At 47.5% G+C, this 14,941-nt stretch overlaps 1 protein-coding gene and 1 non-coding gene across 4 annotated transcripts in view; both read right to left on the minus strand.

Annotated features, from left to right (window-relative positions):
- LOC119444336 (venom metalloproteinase antarease-like TtrivMP_A) overlaps nucleotides 1–14,941 on the minus strand; it is a 1,295,510-nt gene that overhangs the window by 1,200,732 nt on the left and 79,837 nt on the right. Inside the window, exon 13 of one of the 3 annotated variants that reach the window (XM_049663281.1) lies at nucleotides 6,367–6,477. The exons of the other annotated variants lie outside the window; for them this stretch is intronic. Within the exon in view, the coding sequence (XP_049519238.1) occupies nucleotides 6,367–6,477 (111 nt within the window). The remainder of the gene's footprint in view (nucleotides 1–6,366; nucleotides 6,478–14,941) is intronic. 3 annotated transcript variants of the gene reach the window in all.
- Nucleotides 12,736–12,807, minus strand: Trnaa-cgc (transfer RNA alanine (anticodon CGC)). Its single transcript has one exon. It is a non-coding gene; the product is annotated as a tRNA-Ala (tRNA).

Consider the following 14,941-nt stretch of genomic DNA (forward strand, 5'->3'; position numbering starts at 1 on the left):
TGCCACGGTATGGGTGTGCCACGGACGTCGATGTGGCTCGAACGACGTGGCCACATCTGGAGACGTTTCCGTCAGCGCAGCGGTATGGGCAACGCTTTCACTCCAGCCGTGATACACGAGGTGAACGGCTCCTGTTCAACGTACTGTGGTGCTGTACCCTGTTCGACGACCTCTGGGCTGAGCGCTTTCAGCGGCATTTCGTCGAGCGTCATCTGCCTTGTGCTACAACTGTGGTATCAAGGGCCACATCGCCAGGTACTGAAACGTGGCCCCACAACGCCGCCAGCCGCCGAGGTACGACCGATCAACATCTGGCCAGCAACGCATTGGCCGTGCGTACAAATGTACACGCGGTATGTCCAACGAGAACCTGGGAACACTGCGAAACCGTTCACGGCCTCCGATCGGAGCTTAACACCACCTTCTGGCCCTCGCGTAAGCCGGTGACCGTCTCCCCGGCGCCGCTACCCGTCGCCTTAGCCGGAAACTAGTCAGCATGGCCGTTGGAGGTGAGGCCGCTGGACAGTCTTCGATTATGACAGAAATGCCTCAGCCAATTTGCGTGTTTAAAAATAACGTTTGTGTACGTGTAGACGGCGTCTCAACAATGGTCTTAGTGGACACTGGAGCGACCGTTTTCGTAATGAGTCACACATTCAAACGCCTGCTAGGACGAAAAGTGCTGTTTCGGGACCGTGCCGATGTGTTCCGTGGAGTGAGTGGAGAACTATTGTGCCCTGTAGGTGTGTGCAGTGCAGCAGTTAGCTTGGGTTGTGAAACGTTTAACGCGGAGTTTGTAGTTTTACCTCATGCTACGCATGACGTAATTCTGGGCCTCGATTTTCTTAAGCTGTGTGGTGCCAATGTCGATTGCCGAACGGGAGAATTTACTGTAGATTCGAGCCTTCCGGCCGTCTTTGTGGAACACCCGCCGTGTTACGTATGTGCCCTTTGTGTGTCCGCAGATACCGTCGTAACGCCGCTGTCTGCCAAATGTGTCCCAGCCGCCTGTTCTCCTGCAAACGACAACATTTGATGCTACCGTAGAGCCCGTTCACCTTAGTTGCCTGAAGAATGTTCTGGTGCCCTATTGTACACTGTCGGTTATCGGCGGGCGTACTGTATTATGAACGATAAATTGCTCCAATGAACCCACAATACCACTGGAGGGTCTGAAACTTGCAGCTATTCGTGAACATCAATTATTGGCTCTTTTCATCCTTAGAGAAGCCCCCGATGCCACGGATGAGTATAAGTGGGAGGCATGCGCCACGGATATTATCATGGCCATGATAAACAATCGCTCAGTATTAATAAATGTTAGGAACTGGCAAATATTCTACGAAACACTTCACTGTTCCATTTGCGGAATACTTTTACTTTTGAGCGTTTGCCGCTTTAAATTAAGGCGTATTCACCGACGCCGGCATTACAAACAACACCAATTCAGGAACTGACGTTTCTATGACAAACATTTCTGACTTTTTTTCAAATGCGTATGCTTTGATTCGACCAATGTATGCACAACTTGCAATTGTATAAGAGAAGTTCATGTTGGACAATTCGGTATCTATTCACTATAACTATCTTGAGGCGCCAAAAAGATAAAAAAAACACAGCGCACAATAGAAAACGGGACAGAGCGCCCCGCAACATTGTATGGAACTTGCATGCAATTTCATTACCTTGAAGGCCCCATCCCGCGCGTTATTACATAAGTGATGGGGACACATCAGTACGTACAGGAACACATAATAATCAAGTAATTGTTAGTACACACACACAACACACACACACACACACACACACACAATATATATATATATATATAATATATATATATTGTAACGGTGAAGGCAAAGGTGACACGAACTAGAGGACGATGAAGACTCTGGCAGTTGCCTAAAAGCCATATGTATCAGTTGTAAATATACATTATTTTTACACAGGTGGCCCTGCTTTCAACCTGCAACGTATTGGTGGATGGTGCGGGGTACAATCACGGAACTTCGCAGCGGACGTCACCTACCGTGCCGCCACAATGGCAGAACAACCGACACAAACGACAACGCCACAGCAGTCCGTGCCAACGGTCATCCTCACTAATGTGCAAGGATTGTGCCACTGTGGAGGTAACTATAAAGGAGTGCAAGCGCTCTCGAACAAACGAAGAGCAGCCGCGTGGTTCAAACTTTTGACAGATTGCCCAATACCGCCGCGACATCTTCGTACGTACTTTCTGTTATTTTTCCCTTATACTTTCCGGTATTCTGGTCCGGACCAGATCTTACGTCAACTGTCCGATATCACACACGAGATCGCCCCAGTTTTTCAGCCTTCAGTGCCTCCAACCGTCACTAGCGATGTAGTTCACGTCACCAGGCTCAAGGGCTATGTCCTCCCTTTACGTGGCGCTCTATAACCTGCACCTGGACGGAGCTAACCCTACGGGAAGGTGACACAGTGAAGGGAAAGAAGAAGGTGACACGAACCAGAGGAAGAGGAAGACTCTGGCTATTGCCTGAACGCCATACACATCAGTTTTATATACATTACTTTACACTCTTGGACCTGCTTCTTCCTGCAACATTATATAATATTATATAATATATATATATATCATCAGCCTATATTATCTTCACTGCTGGACGAAGGCCTCTCCCTGTGATCTACAATTACCCTTGTCTTGCGCTAGCTGATTTTCTAACTTCATCACTAACCCTAGTTTTATGCCGTCCTTGACAGCGCTTCCTTTCTCTTGGTGTTCATTCTGTAACTCTAATGGTTCACTGGATATCCATCCTACCCATTACATGGCCTGCCCAGCTCCATTTTTTCCACATAATGTCAACTAGATATCGGTTATCTCCGTTTTTTCTCTGATCCACACCGCTCTTCCTGTCTCCTAACGTTAGGCGTACTATTTTGCGTTCCATCGCTCTTTGTGCGGTTCTTAACTTGTTCTCCAGCTTTTTTGTTAACCTCCAAGTTTCTGCCCCCATAAGTTAGCACCGGTAGAAGCAATTATTGTACATATTCTTCTGTAAATTTCTTTCTCATCATCAGGGTCCCCTCTAGGTAATCGACCTTGATAAACGTACTTATTTACAGATTCTATGAGCTGAATAGCGATCCTGAATTCTTTTTCTCTTGGTAGTCTACTGAACATTATCTTTGTCTTCTACATATTCATCTTCAACCAAATTCTTACACTTTCTCAATTAAGGTCCTTAATCATTTGCTGTAATTCGTCTCCATTGTTGTTGAATAGGACCATGTCATCTGCAAACCGAAGGTTGCTGAGATATTCGCCGTTGTCCTCACTTCTAAGCCTTCGCAGTCTAATAGCTTGCATACTCTTTTAAGCATGCAGTGAGTACATTGGAGAGATTGTGTCTCCTTGCCTGAACCCTTTCTTGATAGGTAACTTTCTACCTTTCTTGTGGAGAACCATGTACTGTGCAATCCTTGTAGATATTTTCCAAGTATTCACGTATGCCTCCTCTACTTCTTGATTACGCAATGCCTCTTGAGTGCTGGTATCTCTACTGAATCAATGTTTTTCATAATCTATAAAATCCATGTAGAGAGTTGCTTGTACTCCGCAGATTTATATCTTACGTGATTGACGAACGTGGATATATCCATCGTAAGATCCCTTTACGAAGCCAGCCTGTTCTCTTGGTCGACTTAAGTCAAGTGTTGGCCTGATTCTACTGGTAGTTAAATTGGTGAATATTTTGTACAACACTGAAAGCAAGCTAGTGAGTCTAAAATTCTTCATTTTTAACGTCTCCCTTCTTATGATCAGTGTAATGTTGGCGTTCTTCCAGCTTTCCGGTAGAATTGAAGTCGTGAGGCATTGCGTATAAGGGTCGCAAGCTTTTCGAGCATGATAACGTCTCCATATTTGAATAAAACGACTGTTATTCCATCTTCTCCAGCAGCTCTTCCCCTGGTTATGTCTTTCAAGGCCCTTATAACTTCATCGCTAGTCATAGAAGGAGCCCCTGATCCTGTTCATTACTTCTTCGAATGAAAGTAACTTGGTTGCTCTAGACACTGTACAGGTCACTATAGAATTCTTCCGCTGCTTTTCTATTTCATCGAATTGCTGATGATATTACCCTGCCTATATTTCAGTGCATACATTTGCCTTGTCCTATGCCAGTCTTCTTCTCACTGATTTCATGCTGCGACCATATTTTACTGCTTCCTCAATTTTTTGCACCATATAATTTCGGATATCCCTTACCTTCTGTTGATCAATTTCGACAGTTACGCGAATTCTATCTGATCTCATGACTTTGACAGCTTCATTTTGTGCCGTTTTTTATCACGGCCTTTGTGACTTGGGAGAGCTACCTACTGGTTGCCTTGGTGCCTTCCTCCCACTTCAATTCTGCTTCTTAGGTCAGCTTAGTTACGGTTTCATTCATTACCCGTATGTTCCTTCATCTTGAACTGGCCTGTTTTTACCCTTAGTGCGGCTAGGTTGGCCTGTTTGTCCTTGACTAATTTTATTCTTTCTCTCTTCAAATTGAGAGAAATTCTAGACCTCACTAACCTGGTTCACTGCACTTTACCCTTCCAACATTTCTACAACCGGCACTGTGCTGGGATTGGCATAGAGTATGAAATCTATTTCACTCCTTGTTTCTCCATTAGGGCTTTTCCAGGTCCCTTTCTGTTGCTGTGGTTCCTGAAGAAGGTACTTATTATTTAAGGTCGTATCTTTCTGCGAATTCTACCAACACCTACCCTCTAGTGTTCCTAGAATCAATGCCGTAGTTGCCAATTGCTTGCTCACTAGCTTGGTTTTTCCTCACTTTTGCATTGAAGTCGCCCTTGAATACAGTACTGAGATTGCACCTTTCTCATCGCTATTTAACATCTTCACAAAACTGTTTTATTTCTTCATCGTCGTGACTGGAGGTTGGAGCGTAGGCTTGTACTACCTTTATTCTATACGTCCTACTCAGCTTTAATGACGATGACTGCTGCCCTCTTGTTAATGCTGCAGAATCATCAATGTTGCTGCTATGTCCTTATGGACCAGAAATCCTACTCCGAATTCTCTCTGATTTGGAAGTCCTCGGTAGCAGAGGACGTGGCCGTTAGTCAGCACTGTATAAGCCTCACCAGTTCTTCTAACCTCATTAAAGCCAATAATATCCCAGGCAGCACCTGATACTCCTTCGAATAATCCTGTTAAGGGAGCTCGATAGGGTGCGCGTGTGTACGTTGCCAGGTTCAGTTTTCCAGTGGCGGCCTGTCCGGACCCAGAGATTCTTAGCACCCTCTGCCGCGGCGCAGGTCAGACCACCGCTTTGGTCAGGTGCTCCGCAGCCGCTGGGGACTGAAGGCCAGGGGTTAATTTTAGGAGTCATGACGGATATAGTTGCCACATAATGAACCAGGGAGGCCAATTCCTGTTCTGATGAGGAAGTGACATTTTTGAAGCTTAGTGGGCCTTCCTAATTTGGTTGCACCTGGACTATTATAGCCCCACTAGCTCTCGGCGAAATTTTTTTTGCCGGTGTCAGACGCCACTCCATGCCTAAAAGTGTTGTGAACTGGAGAAGGATTCGAACTTACGACCTTGAGATTAGAAGCCGGGTGTTCTACCTCAGCTCCCCACCGAGGTTGAACATAATGGTGCTACTGCGTCGGCAAACGCTAACGAAGTGCCGCGGAACAGGTGTCCGTGCTCGTTGCTAAATTTGGTAACAAGCAATTGCGGATTGCCATAACGAACCTGTATAACACTTAGGGACAGACAAACGCCTTGCTTCAGCAGGTGTTCCAAGTTAGTTTCGGCCACCGCTTTGCCATCTCGTAAGCCACAGCATGTGACGTCGACGAGACACTGGCTCATGGAGGACGCGTTACACTATCTGCATGTCTGCAGAAACACGGAGTACGCCGTCACGCCGTTGGCCGTCTTGCATTTCGATTGCTCGTTCGGCTGAGAATGTGATACGACGCTCTTGCAGATCAATAATAGCGCCGCACTGTTGCATGAAGTCAACCCCAAGAACACTTCGCTGAGCATTCGCGTAAGACTAGGCAGCTCGTACGAATTTCAACTCTAATCATGCAGTTGTTCTTCTCGTTCCTTTCGGGCTTCTGTCTCATTAGACGGGCTTCCGTCAAAACCTCGACTTGTTTCTGTCAAATTCGCACTTTTTGTAAAACGTGCGTACGAGCAAAACGATATTATTACACCTATTTTCGCAACATCGATAACAGATTTGCAATGAGAGGAACTGGAAATAAAGTAAATCGTGGAATAATTTGTCCCTAGTTACAATACAACGAAGCTTACCCTTGTAAAGAGAGCATTGAAAAAACTTTCATTCTCACCTTTCCTTTCGTACATTCCATGCCTTCCAGCATGATTACTATATCGCACACGTTTGCATGGACTCCAACCACGCAACAGTACATTTTGCACTGCCCGCTAAGAGACTCCGGCTGAAAAAGACAGACGCCATTTCTTTAAATTATTTCGTCATGATTCTGATAGTGCAATTGCCTACACTACAGAAGACTTGTAGAGGTGAATGCCTTGCACTTGCACGTGCACAGAGGCGGGTGAGCGATTGTGCAACGCCAATACTTTAAAGCGGCACTAATAGAAAATGTTAAGTGAAGCAATATTAATAGATAATTCATCCAGAAGTCTATCACCGGGTTTTGTTTCCCACGTATCCCTCAGTTGCGTAGACATTGTCGCTCAGTTCCCGGCACTGCTCCCCAATTTGAAGTCGCCCTCACCAAACGGACGAGTTGGCGGTACATCCGCATGACCTTCCTCTGTTGCGCTACCTTTGAATCGGTCACTGCTGACGTAACGAGAGATGCCTTATTCCTGAGCAGTGGCACCACATTTGTTCCCATTTTCGTAGTTTTATCGCTGAAAACAGCTCTGTTCTCGTTATGAATCACGCATAGGTTATTACAAAAGTAATTTTTATATCTAGCTCGACTGGACATGTTACATTACGGCTGTTCCGCCGCCTCTGACAAGAATGGTCTGTGTCACCATGCAGAGCAGCCACGTTTATTTCCGCAGTGATATATACTAAAAAAGAGAGGGCTGGGGAAAAACAAAGGGCGAGAATTGCGCATGTGCGGTCCACACTTCCGCTTATCACGGGAAGCGCGTGCACTGTAACACTTCTTCCGTCTTAGTAACCATAACGTCCAACCGGTTTTCGTGTTCTTGTAGACCGCTGTAGTGCTGCTGCCTCTATAGACGAGTCCTCTGCGCCTTCCGTTGTCATCGTGTTGTCTGGTAGCGCTGGTCCCCCAGTCGAGAAAACATCCTTGCTGCACTTCGTACTTGATACAGATGGCGACGGACCAGTACAGTGTCGGTCTCTACTTCCAACATGCGAGCGCCGGTCATGGCCTTCACCATTCCTGGCGTCCATTTGTCCCCTGTGCCATAGTTCCGCACGTAGACATATTCCCCCGGAGATTCGCCCGAGACAATGTGGTTGTTCTTGGATGGAAAAGACAAATCCCATATCGCGCGTAAGCGCAGCCGAAAAGCCTTTCGGAAGGGGAAAGTCTAGATTGTTGGGGGTGTATTTCTACAGTTGCACAAAACGCGGGCTAGAGAAGTCGCTAGTTCGACGCTTCCGCTCTTCTTGACCGTCCCCACAGCGCGCTCAGCCAGCCCATTGCTCTGTGGGTGATGTGGGCCTGTTCGAATATGTACGATGCCGTTCAGTTGTGTGAACTGATGGAATTCCGAGCCCGTGAAAGGCGTTCCATTATCCGACACCACTGTGCATGGTATACCGAACTGAGAAAATATTGTTCACAGAACTTCGCCGTTGCTGCGGGAATGAGCACGCGCTACAGAACAGCATCAATCTATTTGCTGTGGGAATCTACCACAATTAAAACCATCTTGCCGTGCAGTGGCCCCGCAAAGTCTTTGTGTAGTCGCGACCTCCTTTCGCCTGTCTCCGTCCAGTTTACGGGCATTTGTGCCGTTGGCATGGGCAGTGCTTGAACACAGTTATTACAGGTGGCGCCGACGCTCTGGAGGTCCTGGTTCAAAACGGGCCACCAAATATCGACCTTGCTCTCACCTTCATAGACGACACTCCCTGATGGGAGTCATGCAGTAACATAAGCAACTTCTGGCGGGTGGCGGTAGATATGACCACGCAATGGCCCCGGTACAAAAAATCGTTTTCTAATGACAGCTCGGACCGTTTTTTGTAATACTCTGCGAGCTCACTGTGGCCTTTAATCACATGTGGCCAACCATTGAGCGTGTACTTGCATGCTTGAGCGATTACGTCATTTGTCGCTGTGATGGCTTGCAACTCTTTTGTAGGCTGTGCGGAATGTGCGGTTGGTCCAAGGCCAGAACGATGGGCGTGACGTCCTCCGGCTCCGCTCCATGCTGCACGGATATAGGTAAACGGCTTAATGCATCAGCGTTGCACAACATTTATCCGGTCTATGCTGCAGCCGGTATTTGTACGCGCCCAGCGTACAAATACCTCTCTGTATACGAGCTGCGACCATGGTAGGTGTTTGCCAATCCGCCCTTAGAAGACCCAGCACCGGCTGGTGGTCTGTAATTAGAGTGAACTCTCTGCCAAGTAGATGGTCGCGCAACCGCGTGACGCCGTAACAAGAGCCAATGCCTCTCACTCAATCTGGTAGTAATTTTTCAATGCACTGGTCAGCATTCGCGACCGAAATCCTTCTGGTCGATACTGCCCATCAATTCGGTGACCAAGCGCGGCTCCTACACCATAGGGTGATGCATCGCAATCCAAGAATAGCTCTTTCATTGGTTTGAAACAGGTCAGTACTGGCGCGGCACACAAAGCTTCTTTAGCCTCCCGAATGCGTCTTCCTCTATTGCACACCACGACCATCTGGTTGCTTTTTGTAGAAGTCGGTACAAAGGTGCCAGTAGCGTCGAAAGATTCGGTAAACATTCGTTGTAAAACGTCAACATACCCAGAAGCGATCGTAACTCGTAAGCATTCTGAGAGTCTAGGGCAAGCCTGATAGCCTCGGCGTTCTTCTCCGTTGTGTGCTATCCCGCTGCGTCGATTCGGTGACCCAGATACGTCACTGCGGCCTCGTTTATCCACCACTTGTCAGCGCGCAATTATTGCCGTGTTTCTTAAATCTCGGCAACCACCGCTCGCAGGTTTGCGTTTAGCTTATCAGCAGTCTCTGCTATAAAGACGTCGCCTAGGTATGCTTTTACCCCCGGCATTCCTTGCAATATTGACTCGATCGTTCTCTGGAATATCGCCGGTGCTGACGCGATTCCAAACGGTAACTTATTGTAAGAAAAGAACCCTTCATGTGTTTTATGACGGCCAGATTCCGCGAGCTTTCTTACAGCGCAATCTCGCTGTAGGCGTCTCGCAAATCCAGTGTACTGAATTGCTGTCCCCCACGCAAATTTGCGAAGATGTCGTCTATGACTGGTAGAAAGTACATTTCCAATTCGCACACAGGGTTTAATGTCACTTTAATGTCTCCCCAAATGCGCACCGCGCCATCACTTTCAGTACCGGTACTATCGGTGTAGCCCTTCCGCATAATAGACTGGCGATATTACACAGTGTCCACTAGTCTATTCAGCTCAGCAGAATCTATCTACTAGCGCAAGGGGAATCTTTCTTGCCATGAAAAATCTTGGTGTTGCTGTGTCCTTGACGTAAAGCTATACTGGCGGTCCCTTGAAGAGTCCAGGCCTTCCGTGGACACGTCGGCATACCTCTTTCATTATGGCACCAGCTCTGCCGGTTCCCGAAGGCTTTTCCCGCTTGGTAGCGCCATCACGTGCAGGACCGGGGTCCCTTCTGCTGAAAGCTTCTGCAATAAGTCCCGGCCGCACTGGCTGGAGCCTTCACAATCCAATACCGTCAGCGTGCATTAACTTCCACCAACATATAACAAGCGTTCATAGCCAAAACGCCCAGTACTGGTAGTTTTCCTAGATAGCAAGAAAGCTTTAATTTTGCGCTTTGCAGCCGGCGCCAATGCTCGTGAAGTGCTTCATACGCTGCTCTCGGAACGATACAAACATGCGAGCCAGTATCAACGTCCATCCGTATGCTGACGCCATCCCGTGAGATAAACTTCAGAATAGGCGGTACCAAAGGCTCAGCCTTCATGACGGACCAGATTTGTAATGTACTGCTGTCGTCAGTCTGTTTTGAGTTTTTTTCTGTTAGCGCTAGCGTTCTGTTTGCACCGCCTGTGCTCGCGCACATACCAGCCAAATGCCCCTGTCGCCCACATTTGAAGCATCGGCGTCTTTTTTTAAAGCATGTCGAAGCTTTGTGACCATGCTGGCCGCAGCACTTGCATTGTTCAGGCTCGCTCCTTTGCGCGTTCCTTGTGGTCGTTGGCACGTACCGTTGACTAACCTTCAGGACATTCAAAGCATCACTTTGCTTATCGATCTGCTCCGAACCGTGCTCTGCAGTTTCCGCAGCCAGGACAAGGGCTTCTGCTTCTTTGAGTGTTAAGTCTTTTTTCGCCAATAGCTGCATCTGCTAATTTTTAGGACGGACACCGCATACAGTACTATCCCTCAGCATCCTGTCTAACGTCGATGGAAAAATTGCAGTTCTGGGCAATCTTGCTTATCTCGACAAAGAATGTCTGCACCGACTCCCCTCTTCTTGTTGATTGCTATGGAAAAACTTGAAGCTCTCCGAGATCTCATAAGGCGTTGGGTTGGGATCCACGCACATGTGCTTGAGTTTTCCGCTTCATCAGCTGTCAGTTAGAGACTCGGACCCAACGCTTCAGGCCGCCTGTTCTGCTTGAACGTGACATTTCTGGTGGACGGTGCTCGGTAACCTCGACCTATGCAACAGACCCCTGCTGGCAGCAAGATCAGTGCCATACCGGAGCTTACACCAGTGCACCGTGCCAGCCGGAGAATTCCAGGACCGGCCCCTGAGGTTGTACAATCATGCGGGAGCACAATGGCCACGGTGGAAGGTATGGTGGCGACAGTACCAACTCATAACACGCTGCAGCGCCCGCGAGTGCCAAGTTCCTTCCACGGCAACCTTTATGAAGACGTGGAAGACTGCCTGGACGACTTTGAGCGAGGAGCAGCTTTCAACGAGGGGGATGACTGAGCAAAATTAAGGAATGTGTATTTCAGCCTCGAGGACGACACTCGCACCAGGTTCCAGAAACGCGAAGAGGCCCGGACGACATGGCGTGAGTCACGTCGGCGACTCTTGGAGACCTACTCGAACCCCGATCGCCGAGAGCGAGCTGATTGGGCCTTCCAATCACGCGCTCAGAAGTCCAATGAAAGGGTTATTATGTACGTTGAAGACATGACAAGGTCTCTTGAGACGAGATCACACTAGCATGCCGGAAGACAAGAATATCCTTCATTTGATGCGAGGTGTCAAAGAACAGCTTATCGGTGGGTTTGCTTGTAAGCCGCCGAGGACGGTTACAGAGTTCCTCACAGAAGCCGTTGCTATGGAAAAGACGCTGCAGGTGCGGTCGAACCAGTATGACCGCCAAGTAAATGCTGCTTCGACAACCGTCGGTCTGGGAACTTTCGCGACTGACATTAAAGTGCTCCGTGAGCTAGTGCGATCGGTCTTCTGCAACGAGCGGCCAAAGCTGTACCGGGCACACCAGCCTGCGGTCAACTACGTCAATCTCTTACCTTCCTTGTTGTGTGCCAAAACCCATCGTGTCCTCTAGATTCTGGGCAATCGTGAAAAAAATAAAGCACCCTGGGAACCAGCGTTGGCGGCACTTGATACTGACCTTCAAAAAATAAGGTGTTCAGTGCCTTCCCATAATTTTACTTCATTGATTTCCTCCGATTGTTCCGTGTTGGATTGTATCATCAGTCTAGACAAAGCATCTGCCTGAGTCAAAAGAGGTCCTGGTCGCAGGGAGATTATGAATTCAAACTGCTGCAAGTAATTCACCCATCTGGCGATACATTCTTTAGCTTGGGTCATATTCAAGAGATGAGTGAGGGCCTGGGTCATCAGCGAACAAAGTGAACTTCACACCTTCTAGGTACGTACGGAAGGTCTAAATACTTTAAGCATTGGAACGAGAAGAAAGGGAACCGAGGGGCCCGATTTTTATTAATCATATCATAAGAAGCCAACAAACATTAACACCAAGGACAACATAGGGGAAATTACTTGTACTTACTAATTGAATTAAAGAAACGATAAATTATTCGAAAATGAAAGCGGATGAAAAAATAACTGTCCGAATGTGGGGAACGAACCCACGTCTTCGCATTACGCGTGCGATGCTCTCACCATTGAACTACCGCGGAGCCGTTTTCCCATCCACTTTCTGGGGTATTCATGTTTTTACAACTAGAACTAACCCTGAGAGTGTTAGCCAGTGCCACCACTCACAAACCTATGGACGGATGTGGAACATCCTTTCTGCCGCAGGCTTCACGAGCACGTGATCTTTTTGGGTGATGGCAACTGGTCAATAAACCGATATATGCTACCTGAAGGCATCAATGTTGCCGGATTCGAGCCGTCGTTATGTAGATGAGCGAGAAGAAAGGGAACCGAGGGGCCCGATTTTTATTAATCATATCATAAGAAGCCAACAAACATTGACACCAAAGACAACATAGGGGAAATTACTTGTACTTAGTAATTGAATTAAAGAAATGATAAATAATGGAAAATGAAAGCAGATGAAAAAACAACTGTCCGCAGGTGGGGAACGAACCCACGTCTTCGCATTGCGCGTGCGATGCTCTCACCATTGAGCTACCGCGGAGCCGTTTTCCCGTCGACTTTCTGGGGTATTTATGTTTTTACAACTAGAACTAACCCTGAGAGTGTTTGCCAGTGCCACCGCTCACGAACCTATGGGCGGATGTGGAACATCCTTTCTGCCGCAGGCTTCACGAGCACGTGACCTTTTTGGGTGATGGCAACTGGTCTATAAACCCACATATGCTACCTGAAGGCATCAATGTTGCCGGATTCGAGCCGTCGTTATGTAAATTAACGAGAAGAAAGGAAACCGAGGGGCCCGATTTTTATTAATGATATCATAAGAAGCCAACAAACATTGACACCAACTACATTGGTGGTTGGACGTGGTTCCTTTTCAGTAGTGGTGCAGTTACCTTAAGACTGCTGGAGGGTGTAGCTGTAATAACCTACTACGTGCCGCTTTTCGCGGCCGGATGCTTCCAGACTTTTCTGATACAAGGCTGCACCTGTCCTATAGTGTGAGGCGCCGATATTCAGTTGAAGGGGTAAAGTGAAATCTGGTATGCGTAAAATAGGGTCAGCACAGATTTTGTGCACCAGCTCGTGGTAGACTCTCTCACAGTTGCCATTCCACTCAAATGGAACTTATTTCTGCGTAAGGCGCAGGATACTTCTAATTTTGATGGCAAACCCTGTTATGAAAGGTCTTAAATGTCCTGCTAGTCCAGAAAACACACGAAATGAGTGGACGCCATGTGGTTTTGCCAGTTGGGAGATCCTTTCGATGGAATCTTGTTTCGTGCTTTTGCTAGCCCCATCGAAGACTCTTCCAAGAAAGAGAACTTTTCTTTGAAAGAATGCGCTTTTCTTAAAGATAACCTAGAGATGTACCAAGCTCAAGGAATTTAATACCTGAGACAGGTGTTCCTGATGCTCAGCCTCTCTTTTGGAGCAGACGATAATGTCGTCTGTGTACACGTTACAAAATGCACCTACGAAAGGATTCAGGACTTCGTTCATGATCATTTGCAACCATGCTGGCGAGTTCTTCCAGCCTAAAGCAAGCCGGATATACTCATACTGATCGTAGGGCGTGATAAAAGCAGTGTGCATTTTGTTTCTTCTGTGAGCGCGATCTGCCAGAAACCTTTGGACAAGTCAATACGTGAAAAAGGTTGGCAATCACCTGTCTCATCTATAATCGTGTCTATATTCTGCATGGGGACTGGTATGAGTTCGGTCTGACGAATGAGAGCCCTGCCGTCTGTGCCCAGTGTGAAAGTACCACATTTCGTCACAATTGTTACGGGAGACTTCATCGCCTGTGGATAGCTTCCTATGCATACAAGTTCAGGGTAGGTCGTTGCAATATCCTCCATACACTTGACAACTCGTGGGTTATCTTTTCTACCCTGCTGTGCCTCGTTCCTTGTAGTTCCACGGCTAAAACCGCAACGTCCCAGTATACAATGATTTTCAGTTTCTTGACGTTTGGTCAGGATAGCAGAAAAGCGTACATCACACGCTCTAGCACCAATACTTCACTCTCTATTTTATGACCTTGGAACTCACTCTTTACCGACGCCCAATGATTAGGGAATGCCACTTTTCCATAGTAACCTTGTACCCGCAGCTGACTTGCATTCACCATCTTGGCATTTATTATAGACACAGAAGCGCCGCTGTCCACCAAAGCTATCACATGTCTGTTTCCCACTTTAACGGGAATGTGAAGTAGGGTAGAGCAATTTAGATAAAGAGTCTCAGTTTTGGGCATCGGGTCAGACTGATAATCCTTGTTCATGAGTTAGTCATCGAAAACTATAGAGTGTCGTTTTTGACATCGTTAACCCGTCCTTTGGGAGCGCGCCAACCCAAGTTTTCTGCGCTGTTAGCAAGGTGGCTCTGTTCTTGCGAGTCAGTCCGTCTGAAGCGAGTGCTTGGGTTAGTAGTTATTTTACAGCGTAAGCTGTTTTGGGCTCATTCCAATAGCCGTTTTGATTCGCGATGATGTCCGCCGCCGCTAGTGACCGTAACTGATATCGCCGGAAATGCGAAAAAAGTACCTGGTCGCCGCCGGAAATTGAGCCCGGGCCCGCTGGGCGGGAGTCCGATACATTACCACTTAGCAACGCAAGCACTTGCTTACAGGCAGCGGAAAAATGCCCTATGAACACACCCTAAGCAGGCGC

The sequence above is a fragment of the Dermacentor silvarum genome, chromosome 3, assembly GCF_013339745.2.
Source record: "Dermacentor silvarum isolate Dsil-2018 chromosome 3, BIME_Dsil_1.4, whole genome shotgun sequence".
Classification (NCBI taxonomy): Eukaryota; Metazoa; Arthropoda; class Arachnida; order Ixodida; family Ixodidae; genus Dermacentor; species Dermacentor silvarum.